This window comes from Cyanistes caeruleus, chromosome Z, assembly GCF_971803275.1.
Source record: "Cyanistes caeruleus chromosome Z, bCyaCae1.hap1.1, whole genome shotgun sequence".
Lineage (NCBI taxonomy): Eukaryota > Metazoa > Chordata > Aves > Passeriformes > Paridae > Cyanistes > Cyanistes caeruleus.
Genome location: NC_141732.1, coordinates 22,084,314 through 22,096,995, shown reverse-complemented (window position 1 = coordinate 22,096,995; position 12,682 = coordinate 22,084,314). Strand labels below are relative to the sequence as shown.

The 12,682-nt window shown below is 42.4% G+C and overlaps 1 protein-coding gene across 1 annotated transcript; it reads left to right on the top strand.

Moving 5' to 3' along the window:
• The first annotated feature begins 1,132 nt into the window (after window positions 1-1,132).
• Window positions 1,133-11,135, top strand: CDO1 (cysteine dioxygenase type 1). The gene is made up of 5 exons (XM_086868494.1): window positions 1,133-1,350; window positions 3,499-3,576; window positions 5,509-5,666; window positions 8,059-8,228; window positions 10,362-11,135. The coding sequence occupies exons 1-5, from the start codon at window positions 1,169-1,171 to the stop codon at window positions 10,389-10,391; spliced, it is 618 nt and encodes a 205-aa protein (XP_086724620.1). The 5' UTR covers window positions 1,133-1,168; the 3' UTR covers window positions 10,392-11,135.
• The last annotated feature ends 1,547 nt before the right edge of the window (window positions 11,136-12,682 follow it).

The following is a 12,682-nucleotide window of genomic DNA, read 5'->3' as shown; positions in this document are numbered from 1 at the left end:
AAAATGTACCCATTCAGTGCATTGATTTGTGTTTCACTCCAGTGTGCTAGATTCCAGCCTCATTTAAAACTGGGAAAGTATTCCCTACTGCAGTGAAGCCAGAAATTCACTCAGCCTCTCAAGCTGTATCTACTTTATTAATGGTGCTTCTTTTTGTCATACCTGTATTTTCATGTACAGGTCAGGGAGAGGGAAGAGAAAGCAGGTGTGCTAAAACACCCCCAGTGTTACTGTAAGGGAAACCACAAGCTGCTGGTGTTGCTAGCACCTTCAAGCCTCAGAGCTAGAGCAGCCAACACCGCCGGGCTGCTTACTTCCACAATCATAAGGCAGGCCTAAAGAGCTGAACTCATTCCTTTTTAAAAAAGAATAGATGTATTTTCTTAAAACACTGTTCTATAGTGTATAGTGATTTCTGTTGCCAGAATTCACGACTAATAAACATTGAATTAACAGCTGAAGTGGAAGGAAGACGGCTGGTGTGGCATCTGCTTGCTCTGCTGCCAGTATATAGGTTGGATAGGCTGAGGAGCACAGGGACAGTCTGTTGTGTTAACACGGTCTCTTGTCCTATTCATGTGTTTCTGGGTGTCATTCTGAGTCCTAATGGTTACAGCAGCCCTAACTGTTCCTGCAGAGTGCACTGGCTTTCAAGAAACAGCACTTTCAACGGGCAGTCTGTTTGTAGGCAATCTCCAGCAGCAATCTTCTGTGTGTTTTAAATAGCCGTGTGTCTTGTTTTGCTTTCCAGTAGAGCTTTTAGATGTATATTTTCAAGCCAACGTGTAAGTAACGGAGGCAGCGGCAGGCCGCGCTCCCTTGGCAGAGCGAGAGAGATGCTTTCCGCCCGGCAGCAATAGCCGCTTCTCCTATTTCCCCCGCCGGGGATACCGGAGCGACAGACGCCCGCCGGCCCGACCTTCCCCGCTTGGCGCGGGCTCCGGAGGGGCAGCAGCAGCGGGCGGTGCGAGGAGCCTCTGCAGCCGCCCCCGGCTGCCCCCGCCCGCCGGGGTCGGTGGCCGCGCTCACGGGGACGGGGACGGGCAGCTGGCCGCGGGCCCGCCCGCCGAGGCGGTGGTAGGCTCCCGCCGTGCCTCCCGGCGCATAAAGGGAGGCGGCGGGGGCCGGCCAGGGGCAGCGGCTGGCGGCGGCAGGGGAGCGGCCGGCGATGATGGAGCAGCCGGTGCAGACGGAGACGTGGAAGGCGCGGAGCCTGGAGGAGCTGGTCCGTATCCTCCATCAGATATTCGCCGAGGACAAAGTCAGCGTGGAGGAGGTCCAAACGCTGATGGAGTCGTACGAGAGCAACCCCGAGGAGTGGCTGCAGTACGCCAAGTTCGACCAGTACAGGTAGAGAACACCACGGAGCAGGGAGCCCCCGGCCGCTCGAGCGGCGGCGAGGCAGAGCCGCGGACGGGGACTGGGACCAGCAGAGGCGCAGGGCGAGCCCCTCCCGCCCCCGCCTGGACCCAGCCGACAGCCCCTCCGGCGGCGCTGAGGGGCCGAACGGCGCGGCCGCGGGGCGGGGGTCGCAGGGGGCCGCGCTGGGGCCGGGGCGGGGAGCGGGCGGGGCGGCCGCGGCCAATGGCGGCCCCGGGGCACGGGCGGGCGGCGGCCCCCACACGGTCCCCCGGCCCCGCCGCTCCCGCTCCGGCCGCTGCGACGGCCCAGGGAGACACAGCAGCGTGCCGGAGCCACCGACATAAGCGACTAAAGACGTAAAGACAGTTGTGAGAAAGAGCGAGAGAAGCACGCCGGCGGAGCGGGTTTTGCGCGGGGCGCTGAGGAGGGCGCGCAGGGGGGCCGCGGACAGGGCGTGCTCGGTGTCTGTGGCGGAGCCGGTGCCTCATCGGCGGGCCGGGAGCCGCCTGCCCCGTGCTCCGGCGTAGCGCAGGTAGAGGCTTTCTGCTGCTCACCGGCTGGAAGGAAAATACCTGTTAGGGTTTTAACTCGCTCTGCTAGCACCCGATTTATCTCTGCCACTGTTGTGTCCGTTCGCTGTCTTAAATTTCAAGATAAATACATTTTATTCGAGTGTTTTCTTTAAAAAAAAAAAAAACACCCCAAACTCCGAAACTTTTACTTTTAACCGTGCCACATTTGGGAAAGCGTCATTCTAGCTTGACATTTTTAGTCTCCTTTCACCTCTCTGTGACTATCTTGCATTCAGAATAAATCATGACATTTGTAACAGAACATACAGGAAACCACGAAATCAGTAAAACAAAGTGTGTTAACATTGGAAGTATGCATGGCAAGCTTTTATTTATCTATTTATTATTCGTTATTTGTAAATTATTTTTTGTCCAGCCAGACCTGTACAGAAATAACAGCACTTGAAAAGTTCTGTCAAATGCCAGCACTGATTACTTGATTTCTGACATCATAAGAAATATATATGTCTACATAATACATGTACAGGTTGCGAATGCAGCGAGAGACTGCGTACAGATACACATGTTTGCTTTGAAAGTAGTTCACTATGAACATCCTTGCTTGAGTAAAATAGAGTGGGCTTATGGGGATACTAATTTGAAAGTATTTAATTGGTATCAGTGCACTTTCTGTGTGCCCTTGCTTGCATTTTTCAGGTGAGAAGGAGGTACACCATGGTAGTCATAAATATTTTCTTTACTTGATGAAGTGCAAATACTCATGACTATAGCTAAAATTAAATCTGAAGGTCCGCTGAGCTACTTGTACAGCAGCATCAGCCTCAGATGAGAAGGGTCACACTATTGGAAGCAATACAGCAAAATCCAAATCCCTTCTCTACTGAACTTCTAAATAGAACAAGATGATCAGCAGCCCAGGGGAGGCTTATAGGAGAGTAAAAGGAAACAAACATAAGATGTTACTGTAAAAGAAATTTTGCTCTAATAAATTTTGTTTAAAAGTAGATGCTGGCAAAATGTCCCTCACAGGTGCTTTATCCACACAAAAATGCTAAAATACAAGACATGGGAGCTTCAGGAAAAGAGTGGAAGGACCATGTGCAGGAAGTCTGACATCTTCATTCTTTGTTATTTTGGCTTCACACAAATGAGTTCTGTGTAAGAGAAGGAAAGCCAAGAATATCAGAAAAGGAACTGCAGAAGAATGTAACTATGTATTTTTCTTGTTTCATTGCAGTCCTCTGTTTCTAATTATAAGCCAGCTGCTAAAGTGACTTCATTCAATAACCATTTTGATTTGATCCTGTCTACCATTCTAGTCTGACTCACAGTTCCAAATCACTCCAATCACCTATGTGATTCAAAAGAAACATGATTCTAAAATATTAAATATTCGTTTTTCTTCCCAGAAAAAGAACTCTTACCAAAAAAAGCCAAACTTATAAATACAATTTCATTTTTTTCCTAATTAAAACTTGGATTTTAAGAAAACAGAAGAAAAAGAGTTTTTGTATGACACAGCCTTTTTTCATGTACAGGTTCATATAATTTTCTCTTTTATAGACATATTAGTAAAGTAAAGAGAAAACACTTTGTATTTCAGGTATACAAGAAATCTTGTGGACAGTGGAAATGGAAAGTTCAACTTGATGATCTTGTGTTGGGGTGAAGGTCATGGCAGGTTTGTATTCAAAGACTGTGACTTCAGCAAACATATAAATTCCCCATGTCTTTCACTGTCATAAAAATAGAGGAAAAAGAAATCAGTCCTATGGGAGCTATCAGAAGATGTCTGGAAAGTGAGCAGTGCAGAGCTCCTATTAGTCCAGCAGTCCTGAATATCTGCTGTAACTTTTTCAAGTTTGTACTTCATGGCCATTTTTAAAGCAGTCTTTTAAAAATGCATTGATTTTCTACAAAAGCTACACTTCTCTACTGTCAGAGAAAGTTTTTTGTCCCAGAGTTACAGTGATTTATATTACCCTGTTCAACCTGTCCCAAACAACAGACCCATAAAATACCCAACCTCAGAAGCAGGACTCACTGCAGTTTAAATAGTCTTCGCTCTCTCAGGACGTTTAAATCTGCCTTTGTGGCAAGATGAGAAAAGTAGATTTGGATTAGAACTGCAGATAATGAGGAGGGAGCCCCTCTCCAGAACTGCTTGGCTTTCTCTAGGTTCCTGCATCCCATCTCTTCCCTCAAAATGCATCATAATGCTGATGTGGCCTCCTGAGTTATGTGCCATAGACTGAACGCTTGGTTGTGTTGTCCTACACAATGCCAGGGCAGGATCTGTCTCTTGGAGGTCTTTCACAAAGTGTGGGCTAAAGCAAAAAATGCAATAGCAAAATATGAAGGTTTTGACTGAATATTCTCACATCTAAATAGAAAACTTAAGGAGATGTTGGAACAGTTTTTTTTTTGCTTGTTGCATGTACAGTATTCTTTAGGGGATGCCATAACATGATACTCAGAGCAATATAGGAACTGAGCTCACCACCTCCATTCCTTCTGGGCTATTCCCACATAGCCTGTAATTTATGTTAAACTGTGTTTAAGTTGTATGGGTATTTGTTACAGCTAGACTGAGACAAGTTGTTCTTGCTTCCTACAAGAAGGTCGGATTTTCTCATGTTTTTTGGAAAGACCATGATAATTATAAAAAATAATAATAAAGTGGCATCTGTGAAGTACTCTGTGCCTGAACCAAGCTCTGCTCTCTCAGCATCTCAGTTTGCAAGAAATCCTAATGTTTGTTGGCTAGAAACAGTAATGTAAAAGTACCAAGTTTTTGATTGAAACTCATTAGTGCTGTACTTTGGAGGGTCAAATTCCCCCTTCTCCTTTGCCCCTGATGAGTGGAGAGCCCTCCCTTTGTCCTCATCCCATTTACTTCTATAACAGTTAGCCCTGTACTTAAAAAAACCTAACCCAATACTAAACTAAATATCTAAACCATATGTAATCTCTAAATGTGGCAAACAAAACCCGCTTCAGAGCAAGAAGAGAGATCAAGAAAGCAAACAAGTCCTACCATATTCTGTTCAGTTTTTATACATGAAAATGCCAGTGAAATTAACAGCATAGTATATCTGATTGTATTTAGTACATTTATGTACCATCATTTTTCAACAATGTATATGAATCCCAGCAGTAAAGGGGCTATAGAAATTAAGCAGAGTTAGCTTGTTTCTTCATATTTTGGTAGCGAGAATGGTGGATTTGCAAAGAACAGATACACTTGCAATACTTACACTGCCCTCTGCCTGGGATGGTGGTAGAAGCACTGTTTTGTTTCTTGGCCCAGAGGAGTTTTTGCATTCTGAAGAAATTTTCAGCCCTACTCCTTTCTCCAGACTCTCCTTGCATTTCTTCATATCAAAGCCATAGGTTGACAAGTATCTGACTTTTCTCCGAATCCTGATGTGAACTTATCTCAATATATTTCTGTAGTAGCAGTTTTAAGTAGACATCCCTTAATGCATGTCCCTTGTCCAATGGAATTTCATTCTCAGGTTTTGTCCCCATACAATATGCTACGTCATCTATCTTGCACTGAAATTAAGTATGCATATCACACTGAGTTTGGTTATTCTTTTTACATATATAGCAGTATCCATGATCACACTGACTCACACTGCTTTATGAAGATCCTCCAGGGAAATCTAAAGGAGACTCTGTTTGAATGGCCTGGGAAAAAAGGAAATGGTGAAATGACTAAGAAATCAGAACGAGTTTTGAGGGAAAATCAATGTGCCTACATCAATGGTAAGGTATTAAGCTCGTTTTGACAATTATTGTCCATGAGTCTTATTCCTAACTGAAAAGTTCATCTGCTTATTAGCCTCCTAACATTAACAGTATAATACCTATGGCTTTATGCACACTTTAAGAATGTGACTCTCTAGACTCTGCACAAGCCTGTATGTAGATTCAGTAAAATAAAAGAACACCAAAAAAAGTGCCTTTCACTCACTCTTAAAACATTGTAGCAATTGTTTGAAAATCCAATATATTGGGTATCTCCTCTAGCCCAAGCAGCCTTTACTATTGTGCCCCTGATGATTATCTGAAATTACTTGTACTTGAATAGGATTTTTTAAGAAATAAGAGAAGCAAAGTTTAGATAGCTTGATGACCACTTTTTTTTTGTTGGGTTTGTTGGGTTTTTTTGTGCCCGAAGAAATAATCCTTTTACTTAGTCATGGAAAATTTATATTGAAAATGTAAAAGCTGTCTATGAAATAAAATGACCAGCCAGGAACAGAAACCTATAACACTGCTACCTCTTGTCCAAATGAACAAAGGACTGTAGTGCTGAAGTGCACTGTGAGCAAAACTGAAATTCCCAGTATACCAAAAAAAAAAAAAATACACAATCTTGAGAATGCCTATGACTCCATCACTAAGGTTCTTTAAATACCTAAATCCATCCATGCCATCATCACATATATCTGTAATTATTACCACCTGGTGCTTTGCTGGAGACCAATCTGGAGCTGCCGTTCTGGTGTAATGTGTGCTGGTGCTATGAAAGACACTGCACATTGTGATGGACCACCTTGAGTTCAACAGAGCAAGAGTGAAGCAGCAGACAAGCAGGTCATCTGCTTTATATGTCATGGGTTAAACACTGGAGAATACACCTTGTGGGGCTGACCTTGGAAACTTCCCAGCTAGAGGGAGCATCATGTTGGTTTGTTTATGAACTTAGCTGGGTTGAGGGCACTGGGGATAAAGACTGGTATTCTGCAGCCTTCTGTTGAAGCTTTGCCATGCTAAATGAAAACACTAAACTGATAGGGTACAAAACGCAAGAAGTGGCATGACACATCTGCTATGCTCCCATGGCAGAGACATGGGTTCTCCATCTCAGTCAGGTTTTCCTACATAGGCAGTTCTTTCCAATGCAAACAATTGCAGACTCTGTGCATCTTATCCAAAGCTTCCTCGGTTGTTTAAAACAAGTTTGGTATCCATTTCACTGAGGCTTTTTGGATCTCTGCCATGTTTCATAACAGATGTTTTGGTTTAAAACTAACACGTTAAGCAAGCAGAAGGAAAACATTGACAGTGTGTTGATTGCCACAATTGCATCAATAGCAAGTGCCTTCATGATTCCACTGTGTGCTCCTTGTTTGCTCTTGTACATAATGGTTAGACTGTGTTTATTTGAGTTCTCCGTTAGAGGAGCACAGATTTAGGACTTTCTTCCCCAGCTGCTACATCCTCTAGTTAGATAAAGTATGTTAACAACATTTAGGGCTTCCAATCAGAGTTATGAGTGTACTCATGACTCTCAGGGTACCATGGCTATGTTGCTCAATACCAGTCCAGGTATTATATAACAAATTCAAGTACAAAGGCCTGAGTTGTTTTTACAGCAAGGTCATAAATTAAATTCAAGGTCTCTCTTAAGTAACTCAAAACCTCCATTTTAGAGTAGAATGGATGTGGTTTGTTTCACTGATTTGATTCTTCAAACCTTACATTGTTATGTAATAGGTTGATGGTGCTTACTATTCAGTCATGACTGGAAGTATGCCAGTCACTATTGATTAGTCACCTTATTGGAAAGAGAAAGCAAGAGAAAAATGTGTTCTCCAAACCAATATTCCTGGAAGGATTAATTAGGAAACTGGTGACTGCAGCAGAAGACAGCATATCTCTGCCTGTAAGCCCATGCCCCAAATGCACATAGCTGACTTATAATGTGACTGATATCCTTGTTACTTGCAAAGAATTAACAACACAAAAGCTTTTGCCCCCTTTCTGCTTCTGAAGCATGTATAGCAGCAGCTCTCCTAGGAGAGGAAATGCACTTGAAGTTCTTTGGGAATGAGAGCTAGAAAAATACCTATGGCATGGTCTTCTTTAATTTACTTGGGATTTCTGTTAGCCTTTTTCCTGTGGCAGATAAACTAGAAATTATATGGACTGTGGAAGGCAACAACGCTTTTTGAATTACGAGTGTGTTTAAGAATCTGTGCTAGGGAACAGCAGTCAAATTCTCTCTACTGAGTTACTCCTTGCCCATAGAAGTGTGAGCATGCCTACTTGCTCACGAGTTACAGTTTTAAGGCATTTTTTCCAGGCAACTGAGATCTCATTGGATCTTCCTGCTAACACGCCTTCTCGTTTTGTGTCTTTGCTGGTGAAGACTCCATTGGCCTGCACCGTGTGGAGAACATAAGCCACACAGAGCCTGCTGTTAGCCTGCATTTGTACAGCCCACCCTTCAATACCTGTAACACCTTTGATCAGAGGACTGGGCACAAGCACAAAGTCACAATGACCTTCTACAGCCAGTTTGGAGAAAGGACTGTCTGCGTAAGTAGGAGATGAGGCGCTCCCCACTTGGCCCTGGGCTCTGAGCCCGGTGGGGATGGGTGCAAGGGGCTGCCCTGCTGCCTGCACAGGCTACAGTGACTCTGCCCCGGGACAGGCAGAAGGGTCAGCACCTCTGCCCTTCCTGGGCCATCCCTGTCTGGGATCAGATAACACCTGTTTCCAAATACTGTTTGATTTGCCAAGCTGCACTTGCCTTGTGTGGAGTTCCCGGTTCTGTAGCCTACCTCTCTTTCTGAGCAGAGAGGATTAATGAGACATCTGCTACTAGTTAAGTACCTTCAGGAAGCAAATGATGGTAAATACAATCTAGTCAATGGAAAGTGTGAAGTAGCTACATTGTTTCGGCCAGCATTAGTCAGGTGTAACATTTCCTGTCTAAACTGTTCTGCCAAAAGGGATCACATTTCAGGTTTTAAACCTTGTAGCTTATTATTATAAATACCTCTTTAATCAATGCAATTCTTCAGAATCACAATGTTCACAAGTGAACTTGCTCTGAGGGTAAGAGTAGGTCGATTGTCTGTTGTCTGGATTCCTGGGCAATGGTGTGAGATTTTATTTGGATAGGAAAGAAATCTTATGACCATTTTTGGAGCAACCAAGCTAGGACATGTGGGAGAGGTTAATAGTACTATTCCATGGACTGGGAAACATAACTAGTTACCTGTGGAGAAAGGGCTGATTCTGGATGTTCAGCCACAGATGTTCAAACACTGTTTAATTTTGTTTGATACTGAACACTTTTGTTTTCCTTGAAGCCAGAAATTCAGTGCTCAGGAGTTTCCTAGAGTGAGTCCTTAGTCAGATCAATTTAAAGTTTTATATAGTTAAAAAGTACCACGTAAATTACTTCCCTGAAGCCTGTCACATTATCAAACAGCTGAAACACAAATTTTGACCTTCCCAAGTTTGAAAAGTCCTTGAGAAATAAATTTGAATTTATAGTTCAGATTTTAAAGGGTAATAAATGTGGAAGAATTCTGAACAAAATTAATGCAAGGATTCAGTGTTTGTTTGCTTTCTTTTTGTTTTAAGTCTTTATTGAATATTAAGTACATAACATAGTAAGTGAAACTAGATGTTTTGGCTTGGAGTGTTTCCTTACTCTGACCTGTAACTGTCTGCCAGTGTTTCGCCACTTGTGGGAAAGTGGATCTGGCTTACAGGAAAGAGCTAAATCTTAATCACTGGGTCTCTTTCATGAATTCCTGTAAATGGAATTCCATTAAAAAAGAAGGTGATAGCAAGTCTGGACCATTCAGCTGCCTAAAATGACTTCATGCTACAAAAACCTTCTGGTCTCAATGACTTGGTTTCTGGAGAACAGACTGTAAAAGCAAACTTTCTTCTGCTTACCAGATCACAGAAGGACATAGTGAGGCAGAGATCTATATTTTACAAATACCAAGAGAGTAGTGTAAAGCATAGTTGTGTATCTTTTATGCGTGAGAAGATCAGCCTAGCAAAAGCACATTCAGCTCTTCCTCTTTGTCTGAATAATTTTATAGGTAAAACACATATGTAAATCTCTTGTGATTTCTGGCCTCTGGCCATGATGAAGTCTTGATTAACATACTCTCCAGGAAATACAGAATAAGTTATATAGGTTTAATAATAAAAATAGTATGTGTGTCAAAGCACTTGCCTATGGGAGTAACTGCATGGTTCAAGTACAAACCATGAAAATAATGATAGGAAAGTTTACTGACAGAAAACTGATTTTGTCTTGGGTGTCACAGCACACCAGTTCCTTCTGCCAGGAGTTTTGCAGGGGAAGGCAGTATCTCTTTGCAGCCTACATTCCAAGCTGGACATCCAAGCAGTTTCTGTTAAATGAAGTAGAACAAGCTATCAGAGAGAGAAGATAGCTGAGGAAGTGCTCCTCAGCAGTCCCTTCTGCCATGGGCTTACTCATTGTCCCCCAGATCCACCATAGACAGGGTAACTTTGTCAGGCACATAATGCCTTCTACAAAACTCTGGCAAGGTGCACTTAAAATACAAGCTCCAAGTTTTTTTAGATGCTGAGCTATTCTGAGAGCAAAGGTCCACAAGGAGACCACGAAACAGGCAGTGACAGTCTCTTAACGCAACCTCTCCTCTTTCCTTTTAGGCTACAGGAGCGCCGCAGGAGAACAACTGAGAAGCATCAGCACACATTTGCATAAGACCTGCTGAATGTTTAACCAGGGACAGAAGACTTGCATGGCTAAGGCTGACAGCCAGATTTATTTCAATTCCTTGTACATTGGAGTACACTAGGGCAGCCTCCAGACTGCATGCAGTTTCCTCAAGCAAGTGTCAGTTATGGGACAGTAAGCTAACTAGTGCCATAACCTGCTTCAGAGGCTAGATGCCTTTTCTTAGGCTTCTGTTAGAATTAATTAGTTTGTTTTCTAATTCTAACGCCTTTTAAACTCCACCTTGGATATTTCCATCTGAATATCAGAAATAGGGTTATTAAACATGACCTGATTCTTCTCAATAGACCTATGGGGATGTATGCTCTCAATGTAATTAGTAAATATATAAACTTCTACGCTTCCAGTCACTTGTACCTCTGGGTAGTACAGTAGATACAACTAACAGCAGTGCCTTTTTTTTTTTAATTAACTCTTTTAGGTTTTAATGCTTTAGGCCATCTTTATAGTTTTGTGCATTTTTTATCTTTTTTTTTTTTTTTTTTTTTTTTTACAATTTAATTTGTCAGATCCTCTTTTAAATAGGAACAGAGAAATGCTTCATGCATGATGATTTTTCAAAACTGCACAGAGATTTGACTTTCAAGAAGCCTAATCATATGGAATTCAGCTAATGTCCAATTCCAAAAGTATTCTTTGTAGCTAATGAAGAAGAAAATTGAAATAAAACTGTATTTCTGCACAGATTTCAGAGTTTTCAGCATTTTTTTTCATGGTAACTAAAATCCTCATCACACTTTACCAAAATCCACATTCCTCATGAACATCTAAATCTTTTCCAAGTAATACACCATTAGGAAAGACTTCTAAAAGCTGTCAGTATGTCAAAAATGCAAAGAATCCCGAGTCAAATTAAGTTTGGGGGAGTTCTGTTACTAAGCACACTGATTTAGTTTTATGCTCCAGATTTAGTCACAGGGAAAAAATCATCTTGAAAAGAGTTAACTGTAATTAAACACATAAAAATCAGCAAAGCTGCCTGCATGGAGGCTATCCCATTCGTTTAAAGCAGTTAATAGCATGTTCTCAAGTAGGGAATGTGTAGAAATTCTCCCAGTCTGGTAGGTGACTGCTGGTTAGTCAGACAGCAGTTTAAATTGTATCCATATTGGGTTAAGATGAATCACATATTTCCCTCTGTATTGACAAGCCCAGGAAATGTTTATTTTATGTGACCCCATTTCCAGAGAGACTATGTCAAATTTTTAAAATATGTTTGAGCAGTGTAACTGTCTTTGAATTAACTTATGCCTTGTTGTGAGTGTGGCAGCATGAGAGATGAGCTGAGGCTGGCAGTCTGGCTGTCAGGCTCGTGCAGAGTCACCTACAGCTCAGGACTATGTCCAGCTGGATTTTGAGTATCTGCAAGGCACTACAGCCTCTCTGGGTTTTTGGTGTTCTATCACTCTCATGGTAAAAAAGGCTTATATTTAGACAAAATGTCCTGCCTTTCTGTTTGCACCCAATGCCTCTTGTTCTCCTCATCCTTCTTGCAGAAAATTAGCAGATTCACTTAACTAATTTCAGTTACATCAGGCTTTTGCTTACTAGGTAGAACTAAAGAGCAAACTCTATAATTTGTCGACCACATGTTCAGTCAGGCCAGGGGGAATGACAGATGAGAGAGACAGCCAAGAAGACACAGTAGTGATGAGAGCAGCTAGCTGTTCTGGGATGCATACACACAGAACCCCAGATAGTACTCCAGCTAGTCACTCATACGCCTAGTAAGTGAGACAGAGGAAATACAGGCAGAAGTGATAACAACAATCTACATGAATTGTCCCAAATACCATTTAGCCACAGTAAGCATGACATTGTACACTGCATAGAGTAATACAGGAATTCAAGTGTTTCAGAAGAAGGTGCCTACCAGGTATTTGTGTCCTCCACACCTCAACATATGGCAGCTAGCCTGCCCAACATAAAGGGTAGAAACACAGGAAACCTCAAGAGGAATGTTTAATTGGGTCCAGAGTCCTTAGAACACACACCACAGCCACCACCTTTGCTACTTCCTAAGCATTAGCTATGCATGAGGTGCTCTGAACAGCACAAGCATAAAGCTACTATCTACTAAAAGCAATATTCAATCAACAAATATCAAGTAATATAATCATCTTTCCACTCACACAATTATGATCATATAACTTGCTTAAAATACAGGAACCAGTAATAGCAAAATAGTATTTGCACACTACTATGGCTGAACAGCCAATGTATTAAATCGTCT

What these genes read in the sequence shown, in the direction of transcription:
- CDO1 (XM_086868494.1), top strand. Translation starts at nt 1,169, where the DNA reads ATGATGGAGCAGCCGGTGCAGACGGAGACGTGGAAGGCGCGGAGCCTG. An exon ending in TGGGGTGAAGGTCATGGCAG is followed by an intron (nt 3,577 to 5,508) that starts GTTTGTATTCAA and finishes TTACATATATAG; the next exon opens with CAGTATCCATGATCACACTG. An exon ending in TTGGAGAAAGGACTGTCTGC is followed by an intron (nt 8,229 to 10,361) that starts GTAAGTAGGAGA and finishes CTTTCCTTTTAG; the next exon opens with GCTACAGGAGCGCCGCAGGA.